This window comes from Saccostrea cucullata, unplaced genomic scaffold (genome assembly GCF_032062105.1).
Source record: "Saccostrea cucullata isolate Sc308-1 unplaced genomic scaffold, CSIRO_AGI_Scuc_v1 ctg27, whole genome shotgun sequence".
NCBI classification, from domain to species: Eukaryota; Metazoa; Mollusca; class Bivalvia; order Ostreida; family Ostreidae; genus Saccostrea; species Saccostrea cuccullata.
The window spans coordinates 432,426-457,532 of record NW_026920935.1 but is presented as its reverse complement, the minus strand read 5'-3'; the positions used below and the strand labels follow the sequence as shown (position 1 = coordinate 457,532).

At 33.9% G+C, this 25,107-nt stretch overlaps 2 protein-coding genes and 1 long non-coding RNA gene across 4 annotated transcripts; all 3 read right to left on the bottom strand.

Annotated features, from left to right (window-relative positions):
- Window positions 1-306: 306 nt before the first annotated feature.
- On the bottom strand, window positions 307-7,728 carry LOC134258684 (EF-hand calcium-binding domain-containing protein 1-like). Its single transcript, XM_062741228.1, has 5 exons — window positions 7,676-7,728; window positions 6,835-6,893; window positions 5,032-5,256; window positions 2,489-2,636; window positions 307-414 (listed from the first exon to the last, which is right to left on the bottom strand). The coding sequence occupies exons 2-5, from the start codon at window positions 6,841-6,843 to the stop codon at window positions 356-358; spliced, it is 441 nt and encodes a 146-aa protein (XP_062597212.1). The 5' UTR covers window positions 6,844-6,893; window positions 7,676-7,728; the 3' UTR covers window positions 307-355.
- Window positions 7,729-12,194: 4,466 nt separating this feature from the next.
- On the bottom strand, window positions 12,195-12,874 carry LOC134258683 (uncharacterized). The gene is made up of 3 exons (XR_009990205.1): window positions 12,663-12,874; window positions 12,393-12,544; window positions 12,195-12,280 (listed from the first exon to the last, which is right to left on the bottom strand). It is a non-coding gene; the product is annotated as an uncharacterized LOC134258683 (long non-coding RNA).
- Window positions 12,875-18,220: 5,346 nt separating this feature from the next.
- Window positions 18,221-24,373, bottom strand: LOC134258721 (uncharacterized). Of its 2 annotated transcripts, XM_062741275.1 has the most exons (7): window positions 23,919-24,373; window positions 22,896-22,944; window positions 21,780-22,225; window positions 21,393-21,622; window positions 19,142-19,568; window positions 18,600-18,841; window positions 18,221-18,520 (listed from the first exon to the last, which is right to left on the bottom strand). In XM_062741275.1, exons 1-7 carry the CDS (start codon window positions 23,974-23,976, stop codon window positions 18,470-18,472), a joined length of 1,503 nt encoding a protein of 500 aa, XP_062597259.1. In that variant the 5' UTR covers window positions 23,977-24,373; the 3' UTR covers window positions 18,221-18,469. The 2 variants fall into 2 exon arrangements, with proteins under 2 accessions (XP_062597259.1, XP_062597260.1); XM_062741276.1 differs by lacking the exon at window positions 18,221-18,520 and having other exon boundaries at window positions 18,552-18,841.
- Window positions 24,374-25,107: the final 734 nt, after the last annotated feature.

The window sequence follows — 25,107 nt, the reverse complement described above, 5'->3', positions numbered from 1 at the left end:
TCTGCATAGTTGTAAATGGTTGTGTAAAGAAAGATTTCTTCCTGAAAACCAGGACTTGTATGCAACAAAAAATATGATTTAGGGAGTATCAAAGAGGTTTACAACAGGATAAGTATTGTCCAGCTAATATGTTCTATAAAGCATTTAGTGACAAAATAGATTCCTCTCCATCGGTCCCATGGAGGTTGTTCAACCGCCTAAAAGTCCCTTTAAATTTGGTTCCATAGTCGTCTTGGTACGTACATAAGAAGAAACTATCCGCTCTTGCATTTGACATATTTAACACATATAAACATAAATTCAAGATTTTTTAAATTTTGAATCTTTTAATGATGTTGTTTGCACACATTTACTGTTAACATGCGAAAATTACCGGTGCCTTCCGCAATTCTTCCTTTGAGAGGACTTTGTCTCCTGAAATGAAATATAGAACCTGTATACATTTTTGTAACATTATATAATAAAATTGACAAAACGATTTGAGGTACAAAGTTTGAATTGTTTTTTTTTAATCTTTTCCTCAGAAATCTTTTGATGGAAAGAGAAAATTTTGTTCGAACTTTTAGCAATCTTATATATTTTATATTAGAATCAAAATTATTTTTGAATAAAGTTTTAGCAAAATCATTATTCAATTAAGTTTGAAAATTCCACAGTGATTGTATAATGTTTCAATGTCTCCGATTTTTCGGGGGGAAAAATTAAAAGAACAAACATTATAAAAGTTCTTTGGAATTGTTTTGAGCTGCACATTTCTAAAAAGAAATTTGTAACGTAAAGAGGTATAGTGTATAAAAGACAGCAGCGCATTGACTGAGAAGATTTGAAATGTGCAGCTTACGTCTTTCCAAAAGTTACAATCAAAGCATTTGATGATTGACAATAAATTGGTTGCAATGTGACGCGGGTGTCTTACATTGATTGATTGTATATTGTTTAACACCCCTCTCGAGAATTTTTCACGCATATGGAGACTCCAAACTTGCCAGTGGAGAGCTACAACTGTTGTCCTATACTTGGCACTCAGCGCCGTTGAGCAGTGAGGGATCTTTTTCGTGCCAGCTCCTTTTGCGACATGGGACCTCGGTTTATACGGTCTCGCGAACCCGCGACGTAAGGATCAACTCCCGATCGCAACCTCGAATGTATCACCGGTACGTATACGCCATGACAACCCCCCTTTTCATAAACTTTGAAATAAGTGTTGGAATACCTCTTTTCTATGGATTATGGAGTTTAACTTCATTGAATGTATAGATATTACCTAAAATATACTACAGAAGGAACTTTTAACTCCGTCTATTCTGTTTTTGAATAAACAGGAAATGTATAAATTTTTAGCATTTTTAACCCCTTACTTCACGACTTTAGAACAGAAGCCCTAACCACTGGAGGCACGTAGCAACAGGTTGGGCAGGGGGGGCTTTTTAATCCCTTACTTCACGACTCTAGAACAGAAGTCCTAACCACTGCAGGCACGTAGCAACAGGTTGGGCAGGGAGGCCTTTTTAACCCCTTACTTCACGACTCCAGAACAGAAGCCCTAACCTAATCTAACTATTGGAAATGTTCATTGAAAGGCTGGTCCCCCCCCCCCCCCCCCCACTTGATACTAGAGGAAATTGATATCAGGGAAATGTAGTATTGAATGCAAAAAAAAAATGGTACTGAGAGAATTTGGCATTGAATAAAAAGTGCCCCCCCCAATAGGATTTTGGGCAGTTTTCCCCCTTTTTGTTTGCTTGTCATCTTTTTCAGGTAAGTCCAAAAAAAATTCTCTGGCTGATCCCCCCCAACTTTCAAAAACGAGGCTACGTGGCTGCACTGCGCCACGCATGCGTCTTAGAAAGCACTGAATAAAAATTTTAGCTCGAATTTCATTTTCAATCCATTTCTCAATACAGTGATATTTGATCGTACAGTGGAATTGGTTGATCTATAGGACAAATAATGGACACCAATTTCGGAATATTTTGAAGTGTTATTTAAATTAGAATTTTATGTCTGTAGTTTTTTATCAAAGAAATGGAATATGTGGCAACTATTTAATTGATGTGTGGGTTGATAGAGACTAAAGTAAGAAAGTGTAATCCACGTTACTGAAAAAGAATATAAATCATATTCTAGAGTATCAAACAAAAATATACAAATGTATTCAAATTTTTGATGAACACAAATTGATTTAATCTTTACCTTCGATCTCCGATAAAAATCAAATGGTAATCCGATATAAATATATCTATATAACTTTTTTTAACATCATTGTATGTCTTTGGCACTTTCCCATATAATCTTATTGTAAATGTACCTGTATTTTGAGACGGTCCCTTAAAAATACCTGGGCGGTAGGTTTTCCCCAAACTTGACATGATGTCAATTTAAGTTATATTTGATATAAAAATAAAGAGTTCCTCTATTGTTTTTTTACACAATAAAATCCCAGTCGGCCCCCTTAAATATTATTTTAAGGTCTAAAAAAGTTTATTACCGTTAACATCTGCAATATTGTAGACATAGTCAACATCGGTACTGTGTGGACGTGCATTTGCCGTTAGAGAAAATTCGGTCTTGTTTACCGATCCGTCTCCGTTTGTGTCCCATGAAGAAAATTCACATGGCAAAGGTACGATAACTTCCTGAAAACAGCAGTTAATGTTAGAATTAGATAACTTTGCTTTGAATAGTTGTTTAAATGTAGGACAAAATATATCAAACAGTGTTATAAGTTGCAAAGACCAAATTAAAATGGTACAATAAAGCGCATTGAAGTGGTAAAATTTTCTGTTTGGACGAAACGTTCTGAGTCATGTTTTGAACGTCAATAATAACATAAGGACATGCCCATATTTTCAGAAACGAGAAAGAAATATTCGTCGTAATGTTTTAGGACACCCCATTCTTCGCGACAAGCAATATGAGTTACACTGAAATGGAGCTTTATAAAAATTAGATGAGAGAGTTAGAGATTTCCCGCTTCTGTAAAACACAAATTGCAACGAATATGTACATATTTTTGAACTTACATGTATCATGACTATTGAAGTTACCACAACACATGTTTAAACGGTCAATTTGTTTATTCGAATTTATTTAGACTGTTTTCATTGGCTATTATATTCATGGAAAACCTGTTCTACAGGTATTCGAATAAACAAATTGACCGTTTTATCAATTTCTAAGGAAATGGGCGTGTCATAAGATGACAATAAACGTTCTAAAGATAGCTCAAAACGTTCTATTCGAATGGAAAATTTTACCACTTCAATGCGCTTCATTGTAGCTGGATTCACTAGAGAATTTGAAATTCAAAACAATATAGTAAAACACTTATTCTACTACGATTATTGCCGAGATCAAAGAAATGCCGCGGACATTATTCTCCAATAAATCAGGAACATCATCAATAAATTATCAGTTCAGAAACACGTATCAAACCTGTGCAGTTGAAATGTATATTGAACTTAAGAATGAAAACATATTTAGACCACATCGATGGGTCGTCTTTTGCAACCTAAACACTGTAGCTGATGAATGTATGTTTCTAAAGCTAAGCGGGGCTGTTTCACGGATCTCCCTACGCCATATTTAAACTCCGTGATATATTAGTAATAAAGTGGTAAAAAAGGAAACTGATTTTGTTTTTGTATATTCAAAAAGATTTATCTGTATAAGCTTCAAACAGATTTATAATTAATGAAAGGCTAATTTTTAATGCATTCTATTCACAGGTAATAATCAAATTTACACTCTGGTGTTAAGGGGGCCGACTCTTGTTTTCATTGCGCAATATTTCGCGCAGCATAGTAAAATGAAGCGTTTTTAATGTTTAAAAGCAACTTTTTTCACTTGATCAATAAAATTAAACAAAATTAAGCAATTACAGGTTTAAAAATGTAATTACAATTTTATATAACTGAATTTTTAACCGATTTTGCAACTGATAGGTAGGCTGACGACGTTATAGTGCGTGTTTTACGTTATGATAAACTGAAGCTCTTAAAGAAAGGGGTAACAAAAATGTTATTAGATTAAAAGTAATAAACATACGGTCTTGAAATTTACTACATAGGAATTTGATAATCTCTTCATCATATTTTATTATTTTTTGTATAAATCCTATGCATTCGTCATATTTTGTAGCACTCTATAATAACAGGAAAATTCGTTAATTTTTGGCCTTTTGAGATGCCCCCCTCTGTTAACAAGACAATAGAATTATGTGTTTCTTACACATAATGTACAAGATAGTATAACTCATCATTTATTATAGTTTGAACAAAAACGCTATAGTAGTATTTGTATAATTTGGTTTAAAGTGCTAAAAATTGGCACTTTCCTATATAATCCTATAGTAAATGTACCTGTATTTTGAGATGGCCTCTTAGAAATACCTGGACGATAGATTTCGCCCAAACTTTGAATGTACACTAAAGTTAATGTCAGTTATATATGGTATAAAAATGAAGAGTTTCGCTATTGTAGTTTTCACGGAATAAAACTATAGTCGGTCCCCTTAAATGGAACATTGTTATTGCAGCAAGGTGACCTAATTCGTTTCTCTATTCAGTCGTATTTTAGAGCTGCTAAAGTAGAATAGAAATAAAGTCCCTGTTGTCGTGAATGATGCAGAATAACCTCCTCGGTCTCAAAATGTTGTTTGAAATATGAAAGCCCCCGCTAACGCCTCGGCTTTCATCTTTCAAACTACGTTTCTCGCTCTCGAAGGTTATTCTGCAACATTCACGAAAACGCGGACTTTATTTCTTAAATAATCAACGCCTCAAATGGGGTTTATCAAAATCAAAGAGAAATGTTCAATCTGTAATTTACAATTACGTAAATAAGTTGGGAGAGCATGGATAACTAGCTCTCAAAAGGAAAGGACTGATTTGCATTGGGATAAAATGAGGAGATTCAAAAGAATCCTTAAAGAATAAGATGATTTAAATTCAATAAAGTATAATAGACTTTCTTCTTTCTTACATACGAGATAATGAAAATAAAAAGCAAGCAGAACCCACGTCGACTTACTTTCTGATCAGAACGTTTACGGCTACATTTTGGATAACACCTGGAACAACAGTATGGTCTGCATCGGTTGTTGCATTGAAACTCACACAGTGTCTGACAAACCGGCCGTGGAGGCGGCGGCGGCGGCGAATTTCTTCTCCTCCTCCTTCTAAAAAACCAGGCATCTCCTTCGTCGATGAATACGATGCTGAGGAGCATCAGTACTAGCAGCAGAGACAGTGTATTCTAAAATTATTTATTGACCGCCTAGAACTTTAAATGTGCCAAGTTTTTAGTTCTTCATCTAAAAATCTCTTTACAGATTAATAAACTTCACTAGTTTGAAGGGTTTGTCTTTAAGCAAATATAATGGGTAATGAAATCATAAACAGTTGAAAATCAGCGATATGTTATTCTTTGTTCTTTACACACGTATAAACGCTGTCCTCGTTTCATCGTTTAAATTCTATTTTTACAGTAAACACCAGCTAGAAATCAAATGTAATATTCAACACAGATGATGTCGCAACTTTCGTTAGCAATATTAGTAGGTATATGCGAGATATTATGGAGTGTGTATAACCTTGAACGCCTGAGATGAATCAAAATGCGTTAAAACAAGTTGGTTTTCCTGCAAGTTTGAAATATTTCCTCGGTGTATTATAATTTATCAATATTGGTATTATTAATTACTTAATGAAATATGAAAATACGTTGCGTTAATCAGGATCAAAAGTATATTGAATCAAAAGAAATTTGGAGCCAAGAAACTACGGACCTCTAAAACATCTGAGGTGGGATCAGGTGCCACAGAAGATAAAGCATTCCCTGTCGAACTGTCACACCTGCAATGTGCTCCCTGTCGTATTGGGGCAAACGAAAAAACTCTGTAGATAATTCAGTGTGAAAATAGTGGACTTACATTTTGTATAAAAACGCATGTGAACATTCAATTTTTTTTAATTTGAGATTGTTTTTTAAAATAAGGTCAATTTTTCGAGAATTTTCATACAAATGTCTATGTACCTGTAAAATTTCGACGTTATTTTTTCCCAACACAATATATGGAACTCACATAAAAGTTTAAACACGGAATTTTGAATCAAAAGAATAACCATCCTTCAGAAAGCAAAACTGTTCATAAGGCAAACTCATAAAAAGTGGCCGGACATATAATTAAAACATTATTCTTTTGGACAATACTTACTGTCACTACATTTTCCATATGCATTTCGTTCTTCTCCTGCAGGGGCACTGAAATCAATCTTATCTTTTTCTTTTATAATAACTTTATTTGATATTAATGCAAAATAAAACAACGTGTTAGTTCATGGGTCTTTTATTTTCTTCGGTGTGAGATTTCCTTTTGAAGACATCATCTGTATCAAAAATTAGCAGGCACGTAGCAACGGGGGGGGGGGGGGGGGGGGGCACTTTTTCCGAACATAATTTTACTATTGAAAATGAAGCCCCCCCCCCCCCCTACACACACAAACTTTTTACTACGGTAAATTGATAGGGTAATATAGTATTGTATGTTTAAAAAATTGGTACCGAAAGAAGGAAGTGAAAAAATTTTTGGCCTCTACCCCCCACCCTCCCCCACGAAATAAGATTTTCGAGTTTGGGCGATTTCCTTTTATTTTTTTTCTTGTCAACTTTTTCAGGTAATTTTTTTTTTCTCCGGCTGGACCCCACACTTCCAAAAACGTTGCTACGTCATTGTTTACTTAGTGTAGATTGTGAGCGATGTGGCCCTTTAGCCTCTTGGGCTTTTTTCCCAGAGTTTATTGTGTAGGAAATGTTCAACATTTTTTTCTTTACCTTTTTCATTGTTCTGTCTTTTGATGGTCTTCTAATGCTATAGCCTAGATATGTTTTACCTATGAAATAAGAGATCTTTATTAATTGAATGTACATGTATATCAGAACTGAACAGATTTCATTTAAAATCTCAAATACATTTCCAAACCTAGCATTACATATAATGTACATTTAAGCAGTTATATTTTTGGAGCTATTTTTTAATAGGTGAAGCAAAAGCAAACTTCATTTATCAAATGGCATTTTCATCTTATATATGTTAAAAGATATAATTACCAACGCTTTCTGGTTCAATGAACAGCAGAACACGTGTTTATTTTCATAAAGATACAAAACAAAAGGAAAGAAATGGAAAGTATTCAATGATTCAAATATCTTTGATAGAAAAATGTTTCATATAAAAGTCTCCAATTAAAAATAAAAATATCATCAGTAAAAGATAGGAAGTAGGCATTACTATAATTCAAATCATTCCGAAGAGTTCTAATTAAGACCCAAATTTGTATCACGAACATGCTTGTTAAATTCAATTCCACCCTTTAGAAAATATAATATATCAATATAATAAAATAAAATTTAAGAAATTAATGAAATGAAATATGAAAAATATTTCAGAATATAATTTTTGTGTGAGCAGAGTGAGAAATTTTAGCCCTTTCTTTAGCTTTATTTCAACTAACATTGCATCAGAATAAATACTAAATCTGAATTTTGTCCCATTTTTCTTTCACATTTTATGTAATGTATACCCTTGGCTAAAAACGATTTTAAGTGTCGTTGGTTTCGCAGTTTAGAAAAAGTGTTCAATTAAAACAGTCATACTAAATAACCTTAGTCTTACCTTAAAGTTCTCCAGCTTTAAGATGTGGCATCTCGAAAATCACGAGTCTTTATACCAAAAGAAGATTAATAAATTAGACTAAAAAATATCGAAATCAGTTTATGAATTTAATTTCAAACAAAACCAGATGTAGATAAGAGCTAGAAATTGTTTTATGATACTTAAAAAAAATATTGCTAATTAGCTCTCGACGACATGCGGGGGCTACATGTAAATCTTTTTTTTTTCAATTAAAGTACCTGCTTGTATATACAAGACTAGTAACTGATCCCTTTACAAAACTTGTAAATTTCAAATTGACAGTTTCGAATTAGCTAGTTTAGACGTTAATGTTGACAAGCTTTACAACCCACATGCATAACTACATGTTTATGGTTTCAGAGAAAGGATTTTTATGATAACTAAATAAAGAGGCAATGTTTCAAATTATCGAATTTTAAACTGAATTTAAGGCTAGTTTCTAAGCGTTCCGCATTTGAAGTGAAAGTTCCGGGTCCTTCGGATGAGACCTTTAAAACCGATGTACGTAGGCACGATAAAGATCCCGCGCTGCTCAATGGCCGTTAGTGCTGAGTTAACGTCAAAATTTCCTTCACCAGTAATGGTGACGTCTTTCTGTGAAATATTCTCCAATTGGACGTAAGACAACATACAATCAATCAAACATAAAACTGATGACTTAATTTCCTATATTGTAATCTTCCCTTGTTTGAGTAGTTGTTAAAAATCGTAGCCTGTATATGGATACTCTTGAAAGAGTATGAGCCAAGAACGATAAATTTCCGAGCAGGCAATAGGCAAATAAGGTGATGAATCATATCAAACAATTTCGTTTTAAGTCAAGTTCAAGTTCTATAGTCGATACAATGACATTGATTGCAAATTAATACAGTTTGAAATTTTTCGACCATTATGTTCACATTTAGTTGTCTTTTTCCGTTTAAGATTGATTGATTGATTGTATATTGTTTAACTTTCCTCTCGAGAATTTTTCACTTTTTTTTCTTGTTTATTCTGCATATACAGTGTACATGTAAAATGTAATCATTAAAACACCCCTGTAGCTCGATAGCTCCGACATACATAATTATTCCCCCCGCTTGAAAAGCGGAAGGGTATATAGTAATCGGTATGTCTGGCTGTCTGTCCGTCCTTCTGTTACAGTCTGGGGTACCCATATCTTATCCGCAACACCTCTCATACCACTGAATGAAATTTGAAGAAACTCTCACAGAATCTTTATTACATATTGTCATTGTGCACCTCCTATTTTACTTTTTGATCGAACTCATAATTTGGGTTTCTCATAGCAAGACATGTACACTGCCATTTTATTCATATGGGAGGCGGGGGATATCATTTAGTGAACTCATTGCTCACAGTATCTCTAGTTGTTTTTAAGCTTATAAATGAAAAATGAAAACTATTAAATACATGAAGAAATAAAAGTTTGCCCAATGTTTTAGCGGTCTTAGTGGTAAATCCAACTTCTCGTCCCATCAAGCTAGAAATATGAAGAAATCTCTGAAAGTCTTCTTTACGGAACACCTGTTTATTATTTCTCTTTTTTTTTCGTCCTTTGTGAAATGTTCAATCAGTTCGCATTGGAACGCCTCTTATTCACATTTACTATATAAAATGTACTCTTGGCTATTTTTAATGACAAACGATGGAAGATTTTTTACTTTGGATGTTCTATATCATCCGAAGGTCCTGCATGTCCAGCAGCTGGCAATCTAATTAAAATCAGACTTCTTAGATCCGCGCGCCCTATTCACTATGCGCAGATTGAATACTGCGCGGATCTACAAAGTATGATTTTAATTAGATTGAGTAGCCGTATTCGATCCCCATGACCTAATGAGTTTAATATTACAAAAATACAGTTATTTGTAAAATGTTGAAAGTTTAAGATCACTTCCAGTTACAATAGGTATTCTATGCCAATATCATGTAGAATCTGTTAGAATTGCTTGATTATTATACCCCCACTCCAAAAGTGGCAGGGTACGCTTTAATTTGGAGTATCCATCTTTTATCCGGGAAATCAAATGAGACTTTCATATAATCTTTGTTACATGGTGCCTTTGTGCACCTCCTATTTTATTTTTTGATTCGATACATTGGGTTTCCAATAGCAAAACACGGACACTGCATTTTCTTGCATATTAAAGGGCACTCATCTCTTAACTGCAACTCCTCATGTACCACTTAATAAAAATAACATGGTACTTTTACAAATACTTCATAACAATGCCATTCTGTGTCTCCTATTTTCCTTTTTTATCTGACACTTATTTCGGGTATTCCAGAGCAAAACACGAACTTTGCCAATTATAATCATACATGTATGGGAGGGTGGTATATTTTAGTGCAATTGTCACAGCATCTCTAGTGTCAATAAGATTTGATATCATCACACCTACATGAGAAATAGCGTAATTTTTTTTTCAAGAATTATTCATAATTTGTACCCGTTATTGGACATTCAAAATTTCTTTTTGGCTACAATGTCATATCTAAATGCATCATCAAAGATAAATTAATTAGGTCTACTGAATCGTTGGTAAATATTGCATTGGTCATTTGCGGAATTATATTGTTAAAGAACATTCTGATTGAACACACAAATACTCTGAAGTTGATATTAAAAACATGCTTGAGTTTCTGATTGACAATATCTAATAGATGTGGTTTTTGGAGACCAGGTCTTCGTATAATCTATTTCCATGGCTACTAAGTGCGCCCTGTTATAAGCACACCTATTTTTGTAATCATATGAAGCAGAATTTTTCCCAAATCATATACGTAAAAAGATGAAAACACTTGCTGTGGCCTTCAAATCGACATTTAGATATATAGACGACGTATTGTCAATTAACAATGGTTAATTTCATTCTTAAGTGGATAAGATATATTCCGATGAGTTTGATATAAAAGATACCACGTAGTCTGACACATCTGTTTCATATTTGGATATTTTATTGAAAAAGACTAACAACAACTAAAAAACTAACAACAAAGCTTTATGATAAACGTGACGACTTCAACTTTTCAATCGTCAACTTCCCTTACTTATGCGGCAATATACCTTCATCGCCTGCGTATGGGGTTTACATCTCTCAGTTGATTCGATACCCGAGACCTTGATCTACGTATGAACAATTTTTAATGCGAGGTAAATTACGTTGTTGACAAACAAGTTGCTGAAACAAGAATATCAGCAGTCACGTTTAAAGTCATCATTTTGTAAGTTCTGTGGTCAATACAATGTTCTTGTCAGCAAATGCAATTTATCATTAAGTCAAATGCTGAATGACATTTTTCATAATAATTGATAGGCCATTATATGCATACTGAATTGTCGACGGAATTTCCGTCATTTGCCGATCACGACAAGGAGAACACAGCGGTGTGATCGGTAGGCAGGAGATGCTCACTCTTCTATAGCACCTGATCCCGCCTCTGACGTTTTGGAGGTCCTTTTTGTTCCACTCCTATTTTGTAATGTTTGATTGACTTTTGAGCTTGAATTCTGTTCGTTATCTCTATATTTCATGATATCTTTTTCTTTTAAAGGAAAGTTACTTAGAATCTCTTTAAAAAAAAATAATGAATACCTTTAAAACAACAACTAGCAACAAGACTCACTAAAAGAGCTTCTGTGAAAACGGAAGACTTTTATCAGTACAATATGGAGATGAAACACAGTACTCAACTTCAATGTCCATTTAAACTATACAAATCGGAGGCAGAGCAAACCCGGTCGTCCAAAAATATCAGAGGCAGGATCAGGTGCCATGGAGGAGTACGCATGCTCTTTCGACCAGTTACACCCGCCATGTGCTCCTTGTCATGACCGGATAAACGGAAATATCAGTTTGTATATAATAACCTTACAATATTGGTATTCAAAACGTCTGTCGGCATTTAACCCAATGAAAGATTGTATTTGCTGATGAGGTCATTGACTTGCGAAATAATGACTTCAAACGAGACTGTTTGTATATTTGTTTTTCGACTTGTTAATTAAAAAAATTGCCTCGATTAACTTTAAAAAAATGATGATCTTGCATATTGAATTAGATAGAATACATAGATATCATACGTAAGTGTTAAACGTCTATTGCTACATTAAGATATTAAGTACGATAGAAAAGTTAAAGTCATCTCGTTTATCATCAAGTTTTTAGAAGTTTCTGAATATACTTTGCATCCTATGAATACAAAAATGGGTCCGTTTCTGAACTTTCACATAGCAAAGGAAATGGTTGCATAACGTGTTGAAAACTCGTACGTGTTTACGTTATTTTGTAAACTGATGGGCTGTATTGCCCAAAGTTATATTCTGAACAAACTATCTGTCATGGAAAACTTATACAAATATCGATTCAAACACAAATAATAATCAAACCTTTCAAGGCACACTTGACATAAACTTTTTAAAAGAAATTCAAAACAAAGTTAAAACAGGGGATTAGTTCAACTATTTTCAACACTTTTATTTGTGTTCCGAAATAATTAACATTTCTTCTCCACATTATGAACATTTGTTGAACAGAAAGGTTGCCTTATGGAGTTCAGCCTTCGAAATTTGCTGGTTACCTGTAATCAATTTTTATAATAATTAGAATTAAAGTTGTTTTTGCCTTAGAGTTTGATTTGCTGCAAAATAGTACATTGTCCATATAATAATGCATTAAAAATCTTTGCTTACTATCTGTATCTGTAGCTTGGAAAGCCAGGGTCAGTTCTTTTGCAGCAGCTACTTGAGTAGCAAGAGTAGAAAATTCCTCGAAGTCTACATGACCATCGCTATTTTTGTCCCAAGCGGTAAAGTCACAAGGAAGAGCGGGGGGTATCGGAACTCTAAAAAATAAAAAAAAGATTTCCTAAGCCAAGATAAGTTTAAGATAAGAATAAACTGTCGTATTATATTTTAAAAAGACATGTATTTCTTGATTGAGCATGCATTGTTTTGACTTACTAGACTTCTCTTTCTGCCACACAATATTTTGCAGGATTTTCCACAAACTGGAGTGCATATCGGACAAGCCGTCTCACATTTTACTATACACTTCTCTTTACAAATGGGTTTAAGGATCCTCCTGACGCTCCACCGACGTCGCCACCTGCGGGCTCCAGACGAGTCCTCAAGCAGGCACCACGTGATCACAAGCACCAGGAATAGAAGTGATATCTTCATTCTTAAAATTCAATTCGACTTTTAGAAGTCAAAGTGGCGTTCATTCTCATGGGCAAACAAATCAAATTCTGTCAAATGAGTATCTTGTAAAACCATGTGTTACAGTTTTAAAATATTATCCCCTTATCCCCCCCCCCCCCATTTTCTTTGTTGCATGCATTTTATTTTATAACAGTGTATATGAAGAACGAGCCAATAAAAAAAATTAAAAAAAATAAAAAAATTTTTAAAAAAGTTTAAATTTATCAATTTAAACATATTTATAACAATCTGTTAAACCATGTACTTATTACCAAATTTTCAAGCCTTAAGCAGATAACAATCACCATAATAATGTAGAATTCTAATAACCATTTATAATCATGTTTTTTAAAATAACTTCATTTAACTTGAGTTTGTGATTACCTTTCTGTTCCATGAACTAACTTTCAATGAGATATAATCTTATTTTTCTGCTTAAATATATGTTCGAGCAACAAATAAAAGCCATTCAGATTATTTACAATCCACCCTTCTGTCTGGATAATGCTCCAAAGTGTGAGTACCATTTGTTTTTTATATCTATTACAGATTTACAGGTTTTTAAACATATGTTGCGATTTTTCTTTATTTCAGTGAAGGTAGATAAACATATTTTGTCTACTTTTTCAGAAGTAACGTATTTGGTGTATTCGTTCAATCAATAGAAACAAAGAGTCATAGCCTATATTCAAGGCTCATGTACACATAAACATTTACAACCCATGTAAGTTTTCTGCAACTTTATAATCTGAGTTTCCTGATATATAACTTAGAATTTCTCTGACAAAAAAATAAAATAATAAATATTGTTATATATCTAAAAATTTGTTCCTATACAAATCTATACGAAAAAAGCCTAACATTTCTAATGTTTTGCTGAGCGGGCATAAAAAAATCGATGTTTGACCGCTGAGTGAGATGTTAGACCGGTCGATGAGATGTTGGACTGCTTACGTAACAGAATGAGTGGAGCTTAATCTCATTTTCATTCGTTGGTTTTCAACGGACCTGAGGTTACATCACGGAAAACGGTACAAAAAAACATGTACGACCAAAAAAAAAAATTAAAATGAAAGGTATAACAAAACATTTTTTGACTATGTTCTCGGGCAAAACGCGTTTTGTCGACCTACGAACCAAACGGCCTCAGGCAGACAGTTTGGTTCTTGGTTGCGACAAAACGCATGTTGCCCTCAACTCGTCAATAAATGTATATTGTTGTTTCCTTCAATAGGCAGTTACATGTATGTAGTCTAAGAATGTTTACGTGTGATGTAGTGTGGATTCGGCTGAATTTGCTCAGCGACCCCTGTTACAACGCACTTTGAAAAATTACGCACTTTTAGAATTTTTTTCAAAGTGCGTTAAATTTGGAACCAAATCAACACACTTTGAAAAAATAAAATTTCTTTTCATAATATCGACCATATTAACGCACTTTGAAAAAATGTGTATGGCTTGGTCAGTATTCTTGCAAATCGTAGGTATGATAAATAATTGAATCTTTTTGATGACTCTTCGGTGATGAGGTTACTTCAGGATGTTAAAGTGAGCGATTTTGATTTTTCTATACTTTGAAAATTCTTTCTCTCTTAAATGATTTACTGTAATTATTTTTTTCCAGTTTGCATGCATTATATGTAAACTAACTTTATTGAAAGTTTTCAACGTCATACATGTACCAGTTATGCAAATACATACTGTACATTTGTGTGTAACATAGGCATTGAAACCGGGAAAGGGGGGATCGGCACACAAATAATTTGCAAAGATATACATATTATAGGCATTGAAAATTTGGCTTACCTTAGGGAGGGTGGGGTTCACTTTCAATTTGCTACCGACGGCTATGTACAATGTATAAGAAAAAAAAAACAGTTGGGCTAAGAGACCTTCTACTCGCCTTCTCCTTGTTCTCAATGAGGTTAAATGATTACATGTAAATTTAAAAGGTTTTCGAAAAATATAACTATTACAAATTGATTCTCTCAATTACTAAATTCTAAGTCTAGAATTTTTTGTTTTATACATATTTTTTCCAAAATGCGTAATAAGTCCCCGTGTATAAAAATATTTATGTACACTCTGAACGCACTTTGAAAAAAATTTTCAAAGTGCGTTGATTTTGTCTCAATTTTTACGCACTGAAATTTTTTTTTTCAAAGTGCGTTGCCACAGCCCCCCCCCCCCCCCCAAAGAAAAATAAATCTATCACGACCAATGGGGTAGCCTTTTGAAATATTTTGGTTCAAAAGTTCAAAAGCTGGTTTATTGAAAATATTATAATAATCCGAATAGTATTCACATCTTTGATTTATACATACAATTGTCAAAGTAAAAAGTTTATTATCTTGAACCCTCATATGTATGATTAATTCGAAATTTTTTTAAAGAAAAACCTATCTTGAAAACTGGAGGGGGGGGGGTATGTGGTCAAATGATCTTCAGTATGTGATACTTTTATATAGAAAAATCATTGGAATAATTTTCGGACACATTTGCAGAGTAGCCGAGTGCTTACCATCGTCGCAAACCACGGCCAAAATGTAAGATCCTCTCCCATTCTGGAGAGAGCTATGCGAACTCCGGACCGTGGCTTGAGACGATGAGTGCTTACTGAAAAAAATGGGGGGGGGGGGGTGCAACATGAAAGTGTCACTATGGCGGTCATCACATACATAGTTGTAAATGCGAATCTAACACACAAGAAGTTACTGTGGATTTTTTCTTAAGTCTTATCAATTTTTATTACATTTCCTAGAATTTATATTTTCCTCTGCGTTAGAGGATGCAAAATTTAATATAATTCGTAACCAGTAGAGCTTCAGTAACGAATTAATGCGATAGTAAGGTGTCTGTCGTCTAATTTTGCCAGGCGGAATTATTTTTACTTAAAATTTACCTTTACTTTTAAAAGGTAACTTTTTAAATCAGAACTTTGAATTAATTTATGTTTTACAAAATCTTTTCATAATTTTATAAATTTTGATCATTAAAAAAATATATATTTAAAATTATAGTATTGAATTTTTAAAAATCTTATTATCCTTTTATAAATATTTTAAAAAGTTTATTTTGCTAGTTTCTGAGTAAGGGCGATAACTCCAACACCACAAACTATTTTGAATGACGTGCACTTGTTTTATAGGTGAACTAAAAATAGATTGACTGCTTGCTGAGGTCGATAATAAAGGAAATGACAAGAGATTATACGTTTTTTTCACGTATCTATTCAAATACCTTTATACATCTATTCACATATAACTGAACAATCAAAGTACAGTACCGATTCAGAAGTTCATTCCCAAATTTCGTACACTCCAAGAACCAACATCGATTCCATTTGATCATTTTTGTCTGTACTCGAAATTTGTTTAGACTTTTTAAAATGGTTTAGAGAGAAAACCACGAGCCGAGTCTTTCACGAATAATGTCAATTCTATCTCTTGCCTATCAGCACTCAGTCTTTGTAAAGTCCACCTGTCGCGTTTCTCTTTACTCTATATATCTAATTCGTTACAGATTCCCTTGTTAAGGGATTCAAAATTTATTATAATTCTGACGAGCGTATCATTATGCTGTAGAACTATAATGTTATAAGCTTCATGTCCGTCTGTAGGTTGCCTACAATGAGTATTCCAAGCTATTCCATACAATCTTTCCAATTCAGTCTTGTTTTGTTACTTTTACGAAGTTTTAATTTTTTTCAATAGATTAATGAGCATTATAGATCTACAAAATTAAATCAATACATAATATATTCATTATTGTCAAGCCCAGAAAAGTAAAGGTGAATGCAGGTAAAATCTAACGAACAATGAACAACTTTTCAGTGGTAAGAAAGGGAGACTACTTAAAAAACGTTTATCATAGTAAATTTGAATATCATGAAATAAAAATTGTTCTGTCTCTGAAATTTTTATTTTAAACAATTATATGAATATCGTTTAATTTATCGGGCGTAATGCAACATCTGTTTATGTTTGATCTACACTTTCGCTTGTTTGATGTATTACCTAATTCTCAAGTTTATTCATTTTCATTCACCGTTTATCCTCGAGTGAGGATCCAAAATTTGTTAACGTGTTACCTATAGAGCTCGCTAAGCAATAAGGTACAACCGTTAGAGTGAGCGCAGTTATGAAATCCTAAAATAGGACAAAGTAATACTAAAATTTTATGAAATATAAATTTTTTTAATGTATTTTATGAAATAAACAACTTCCGGTTTTACACATCAATAAAAGCGAATTCTCTACAAAGAAAGTAAACTTTGACATGCATTACTGGTTCTCGTTTAATTAAAAGTAAGAAAAAGAAATTTAAAATAAATCAGCGCACATTTATATTATATATTTTTTTCAATAAAAGAAAGATAACTCTTTATATACAAGATATGGAACACGACAACAAACCTATCCTGGTGGAAAGAAAAGAAAAATATATACTTTTCATGTAGTGAGAGAAAAAAAATTAAATCATTTGAACAAATTGTTACAAACATTTCTTTCAGGAGGAAAAATGTATATACAATGTACCTTATATACGTAGCTTAAACTTTGACAGTAGGAACTGACGCTTTCACAACTGACGGAACTTATATTCTTATAGCTGCAGAAATGTAGCTCTCCGAAAAAAAATAAATTTACAGACCGGAGAGCTACAATGCAGTACAGTTAGTTTGTAAACTGACGTGCGAAGTAAATTGTGTAAGAGCTTGTTAATATATTTTTTCGGAGAGCTACATGCAGTTCTCCGGTCTGCCAATATATTTTTTCGGAGAGCTACAGTTCTGCAGCTACTATACTTAAAATCAAAATTATTTCCGCTGCTGCATCTTGCTTTTATTAAATCCGTACATATGGCTACGTGGAATCGACGCAGACTGAATTATAAATTATTAATCAAATGTATGATGCGTTTATCTCACTTTACCTGTAAATATTTCCATTTCTATTTGTTTTATTTCTTGATAATTCTACAGGAATGTAAATTTCGCCAAGCAAAGGTCTATAATTTAAATTTCGTGCGGTTGTCTCTGTGTTTGACGTTGGTGGGCAGGAACTATTGGGCAATTTGAATGTATAAGACCACATTTTCGAAATCTAAACTTACAACTGTCTAATTTGTAGAGTGGGTATGCCAAGGATATCAACGTGGATGTCTTGAAATACTCTACTAACTAAACAGTGACTCCTTTTAAAAATATTAAATTTTGTTGTCTCGAGGTGTGTGAGAGTGGTTATTATTATGATAGAGAGGGTGCGTCTTCATCCTTGTATTATTCATAAGAAAACGGTATAATTGTAAACTTTTTAATAAACTTCAGTAATACTTTAATAATTGCCCAGATGTAATTGACTAAATAGAACATAATATTACGACAAAATATAACCCAAACAAATGTTAATATACTAAAAATAACAACAAGCAGTAAAAAAAACAAATGTAAAGTATTTACCCTTCATATATATAATATTTTACCCCTTTAAGTAACTCTCTCTCCCTCTCTCTCTGTTATATAACCGGAACAAAATAAAACCAAGCAAATAAAAACAAAACAAATATCAAATATTTTTACCCTTCAGATTTGTTATACTCTCTCTCTCTCTCTCTCTCTCTCTCTCTCTCTCTCTCTCTCTCTCTCTCTCTCTCTCTCTCTCTCTCTCTCTCTCTCTCTCTCTCTCTCTCTCATACATAAGAGACAGGTTGCAAATAAATATCTTTGGTAAGTCTGTGATATATACAGGCGGCTGATTTGGCTTTGTCGTAGTGAGGGGTGCTGGGACAATACGTTTCCATGGTAAACGCCATCTTCCCACAGACTCTTGTTAGACTCGTCAGAAGATCTTCGTTTGTGTAAGTGATGTCCCGGAACACGTGGTACAAACAGTACATCAGCCAGCCACCCTTTCCCTGATCGGACCATGCTATAGTACCTAGAGAGTATATACTACACAAAATGGGTGTTTATTATCAAACTAGCACCATATTATATAATAAATAAAAATTTAATATTTTTCTACTCGTTATTATTCAATGTTATAAATATCATTCATGTACTGGGTAACACGACCATAGTTTGAAGCAAACTTGAGATGTGCTTCTTCATGCGACTTTGAAAGATAACAGTTTCTTAGCAAAGGTGATAAAAGAGACATTTTTGAAAGCCAAGACATGACTGTATTAATATCAAATACATTTGAAGTCTTTAATAATGACATGCTAGAAAGTCTCACCTGCTGCAGAAGAAAACATCACCAGGAAGTCATTAAAACACGGAATCTGAAAGACTTCTATGTTCTGCGGTTCGGTATCTATATTTGGAATTTTGTACGTTGTGGTGCGACTAGGAGGTTCTCTTGGCTGGTTACTCATTACAGCCTGCGCTTTCACCACATAACCATGTGCTTGTCGATAATTTCCAGTGTATTGTCCAGATAAACCATAAACACTTCTTTCTTCATACACTGGATTAAGGCTAACAACATTAAAATTATTCCGGAATTCTTCAGGTCGTCGACCCGCATAATCGTCATATTTGCCTCCAACATCGGCATCTGTAGCTTTTCTTACGTCTTTGGTCACATCCGGTTGAATAATGTGGACTGGTACACCCTTGTCAACTTCGTCATCTTTCTGTACATCAAGTCTACCCCTACAGGCCTAAAAAGATATATCAATCGACCATATCATAAAAATCATTTATTTCCTAGAAATACTCCACTCCAATTAAAAATCCCCAAATCTAGCTATGCATTCCCATTTAAACTTTTTTTTGGAGAGAACGATCATAGGCATTTATGCCTGCTGTTCAATCCATTTCTTTATGAATAAAATATATTTTAAAGTAAACTTTTTTCTCAAAATGGTCACCATTGCCATTGCCATGGTAATGGGCGATTTTCCAGTAACAACCAAGTCTTTGGAAATAATAAAGGTTTATTCATCGAAACAACAAAGGTTTATATTCATTGCATAAAAACAACAAGCAAACAATATGTGTTTGTGAAACACTGATGCCCCCTTAAGACAACAAAGCGAAGATTAAACTTTTCTTATAAGCAAATTAAATATAATGGTACTCAAAGTTGGGTCTTCTCACAAAAAATACAATTCTGAAATATGATAGCCCTAGCACCATCTGTTCAAAGGTGATGGCCAAGGATAAGTTTTTGAAAGGTAGGTCTAACTCCAAGGTCAAAGGGTTAAAGTTGTTGGCTTCTTAAAAAAGGACTTGTCAAAAGGATTACATAATTATGTAAAGTATGAAAGCCTTAGCCTTAACCGTTCAAAAGTTTTTAAAAAGTAGGTCAAATTCAAAGGTCATAGGGTCAAAGATCTTGGTATCATATGAAAGTTCTTGTCACAAGGATTAAATATGTGAAGCATGAGAGCCCTTGCCCTAAACCTTCAAAGGTATGGTCAAGGTTTGTTTTTAAAAAGTGGATCAAACTCCAAGGTCAAAGGGACAAAGTTCTTGGTATCCGATGAAAGGTCTTCTCATAAAGATTACATATGTGAAGTATGAACGTTCTAATCCTTACCTATACTATGAAAGTTCTAATCCTTACCATTTAAAAGTTATGGCCAAGGTTAAAAGTTTTTCATAAGTACTGAAATCTCCAAGATCAAGGTCAAAGTTGCTGGTATTCAATGAAAGGTCTTGCCACAAAAAATACACATGTGAAGTATGAAATCCTAATATCTACAGTTCAAAAATTATGGCCAAAGTAAAAATTCAGAATTTTTGTGTAAAAGTGGGTCAAACTCCAAGGTCAAGGTCAAAAGGTCAAATTTGATGGTACCCAAAGAAAGGTCCTGTCACAAGGAATACATATGTGAAATATGAAAGTCATAGCTCCACTAAATTAAATTTTAAGGGCAAGGTTCAAGTTTTTGCGGACAAACAGTCACACAGACAAACAGACGGACACGACAAAAACTATATACCCCAGAATCTTCGATTACGGGGGTATAAAAATTTGGAACTAGTAGGACAATTTATAGTTTTTTACTTTGCTTGAAATCATCTTCAGTACTGCATTGTTCGGTCAGTATGGTCTGATAATAACATATGGTTACAACAACAAAGTTTCTTGTATACTGTTATTGGGGAACTTACGAGATCACGGTCCCCAAGGTATCCTGGTCTTTTTTACCAGGCAATGCCGAAGGAACTTGCTCTTGTTGTGGGAAACTGAAATATTCTAACTCAAGTGATTTTTAACCGATTTATATACCGATACAAAGTGAAATCTAACGGATAACCGGGAATTAGCTCTCGCAACAGGGATTAGATCACTTGACTAACGCATAGTAATGCGTAGATTAGTCCATTCACATATACTGCTACGGAATTAGTCATATCTGAAGACCTTATTTTATATAGGGGAAATCAAAAGAGGTATAACAATCCATATAAATGTTAAATGGGTGGTAAGATTCCTTACAAATTACTTTTCTACTTCGCAAAGATTTTAATATCACCTGAATGAAAAACATCCTTGGTTTCCCTCTCAGAGCTCGACAGTTCTGATTATTAAATAACTCCAGGAGTTCTGTAGTTCTAACAACCCCGTCTTTGGTGTAGAAGAAATGTTCTGTTCGAACAAAAGGTTCGGGACCTCTCCCCTTAGTGCTTGTTTGTCCCTCCATACCATGTGAACTGAGGACACAGGCAAAACAGTCCGATTCTTCAGTAATGCTTTTCTGTATACCTGTAATTCATTTACAAGCACCACATCACTATTAATTTAAATCAGTTAAGCTATCGAAATAAAATAAATGATAACATTTCAAACGGTTCTAGATCTTAATTCATTTTTACAATGAATTTTGAGTTATTGGAGCAAAATGTTACCAAAAACTGTTTACTTTTCATTTCAGTGAGAAGTTTTCTAGAAGTAAGGTTTTCAAGAACGTTTACTTCAAACCCCATCTCCTGGAACATTTTACGCATGAAGTATAAATCCCATGCAGCATTTTTTCTTTCAGATTGGCTGTCAAATATACTGTTAATTACAAGGACAGCATGACCGATCTTCTCGTGGCGGAAGTTGTATCTGGTATCGTCAACAGACGGCTGGTGGCCATGATCGGTTTGTGGGCGGGACGACTCTGGGTATGACCAGTTGAGTTCTTCGGAGCCCTGTGATTGACGTATGGTATCTTCAGACTCTGGTACGCTGGGAACTGCACGTGGTTTCCGGCTGTTCTGATTGGTTCGAGTCTCCAAAAGACCGGTTTTATCTTCGTCGATATTGGTTTCTGAGGGAGGTCCATTTCTTCTTTTCTTTTTCTTCGACTTAAGACCAAGAAAACTGAAAATAAAGAATTTGACAGGTGTAATACAGTCAGGTATTATCTTCCTTAAAAATTGTAAGCCTTATAGGGACAAATTATCATATGGTCCAATGATACAATGACGGTCCTTCTAGATTCTTATCACAGTTTGAAAAGAACAAAACCTTAGTAAGGGTGATTAGTGTATCTAAACAGAACAGGTATGAGCACTTAAACAAGTAACAGGATATCTTTTACACTGACTAACAGCTACTCAGAAATTTAAGCACCGTCTGTTGACGCCTCATCATCGACATTGTTTGCCTTTATTATTTGCTCTATTCCTTACCTCACAAACTATTAAAATATCAACTTTCAAGAGTTTAATTCTTTATTGATTTTTTTTATGTGCGATCTTTTTACAACTAAATTTGGGTTAACGACAATGTCCTCATATGGTGATCAAATGACTATTCCGTATTGTAGAGTTTTTGGGAGTATATTAGAACTCTGTATATAAATAGCTTCCATTAAAAACGTGTTTGTTAAACTGTCATACGGGACATCAAGGTTCCACGAGCTCAACTTTTTTATCAAATGATCTAGAATTATTGAAAAAATTCCAAGAAATGTATATTTCTTCCTATAAACACCATAAAAGACCGACTTATGTATTAATAAGATTTAATTAGCCAGAAAATTTCTTACTCTTTCAGTGTTTTGTTGAAGGCAGCTTTCAGTCCGTCAGGTTCTGATTCTGTAAAAGAGTTTTTATTTCTAGTAATTTTAATAAGTAATAAAAGGATTATTTTGAAATAAATAAAATAATTAGCAGCGAGAGGAATTTTTATCAAATACACTTTCTTTACTGAAATTCCACAATATTTAATTTTCGGTCATGATATTTGACAAATGTTCGAAATAAAATATTAAATAGACTGATTCTGATTATATAACTTTTGATACATGAATTCAATATTTCTTCCGTTCCAAAGCATTCATCTCTCGGTAATCATAATATAAAATTGTGCCACCAATGCTAAAGTAAATTGTGGTACGTAGAAGGAAAAATGCAGACTTCGGATGCATAATGATATGCACGTCTGTATGTACTCAAATTTCCTCTTTTTTAAAAAACGAAAGTCCTTGAGTCTCGTGACTGGACATACGGGTTTTTTTTTATGCGTTAGGTGATTCGTGTTGCATTGTTAGGTCACTAACGATATGTTATCAATATTTCTATTGACATTTTTAGTCGTTTGATAGTTGTCAGTGTAATCTACAGAAAAAACAAATACAATGTATTCAGGACTTCTAGAAGCAGCAAATTGTAATCCTCCCTAAAACAAAACAAGTCGATCTTTAGCATTTCTAAAACTAAACACGAAGTCTGCAGAATATTTGCCATGTTCTGGCTTATTATATATATAATTATTAAAAGGACGGAAGTTTTCTTTTGTTGTTTGTCATATCTTTATAAGTTAGTCTATTCAAGAGGCACTAATATTGACGAGTTTTGGGTCAAGTTTTTCTTTTCTTCTGATCCAAACGGCGTGAACCACACACAGATGAACAGTTTGACATTCACTGTCATTACATAGGAAACTCGTTACACCTTACTAGATGAAATTCTTTATCATTGAGATAACATCATATTTCATAACTTAACTAAAATTATCGGACCAACATTGTAAGCTTTTATCTAGCACGGTCGATTTAATCTATTCTTACCCTCGGTTAAATCTTCCAAGTTTTCACGAAACTCTTTCTCCTGATGTTCCGGCTCCATTTCCCACTATTTCACACCGTATCAACGAATTATCCCGGTGAGGACATTGGGACTAGCCCCCTACGACAAAGGTTAAATTTAGAACAGAAATTCCAGAAAAGCCAACAGGAACCCGAACACACAATCAATAATCAGTTGACTGTCGGAATGCCCCCGGATTACGTGGAACAAGTTTAAAGAGAATAGGTCCCCTAATCCCCTGCTCGTAACCGTTGTTCACTCATCCATAGAACCAGTTTACATTGTATCCCAATACACACGATTAACAAACAAAAACGAATGGGTCAAAAAAGCAAATGGTGGGAAAATATGGTTTAAAGCAAAGCCTTGTTTTGATAACACGGGCTTGTAAGTGTAGCCATTCTGCTGCATTGATGCAAAGTGAGCCGACGTCTATTTTTTTTTTTGGCAGAATTTCCCACAAGTTTATCAGTCAATCACCTTTATCTATACCACGTGATAAGATATTCATGATTTCTTATTTGTAACTTACTGAAGGTTAATGTTTCACTTTTGGCCACCGATTTAAATGGATTCCTAAATATTCTTTACATTTCATTCATGAAAGTAACAAAGAAAAATTCTTTAACTCGAAAATCGAGAAATATTTTTACTACAATACTTGTTTCAATGTGTTTTTATACCACCCCAATCGAAGATTTGGGGGTATATAATTATGGTTTTCATCTGTCCGCCTTTCTATCAATCTTTCTTTTTGTCTGCAAAACGTAGTGCGATTTCCTTATGACAAGACCTTTCAAAACTGTTTCGAAACTCATATATCATGTATATTGGCCCTAAAAATTGTACTTAATTTTGTTCCCTGCTGAAAGGGGATATTAATTTCGGTCTGTCTGTCCGTCCGTTTGGTACGCTTTGGGGTACCCATCTCTTATCCGCGACTCCCCTTTTACCACTGAATGAAATTTAATGATACTTTCAAAGAATCTTTGTTACATGTATATACTGCCATTGTTACCTCCTATTTTACTTTTTGATCGGACACATATTTTGGGTTCCCCAGAGTAAAACATGAGCACGGTCATTTTCTTTTAGATTAAAGGGTACACATCTTGTGTCCGTAACTCCTTCTAAACCACTGAATAAGATTTAATTATACGTTCACAGATT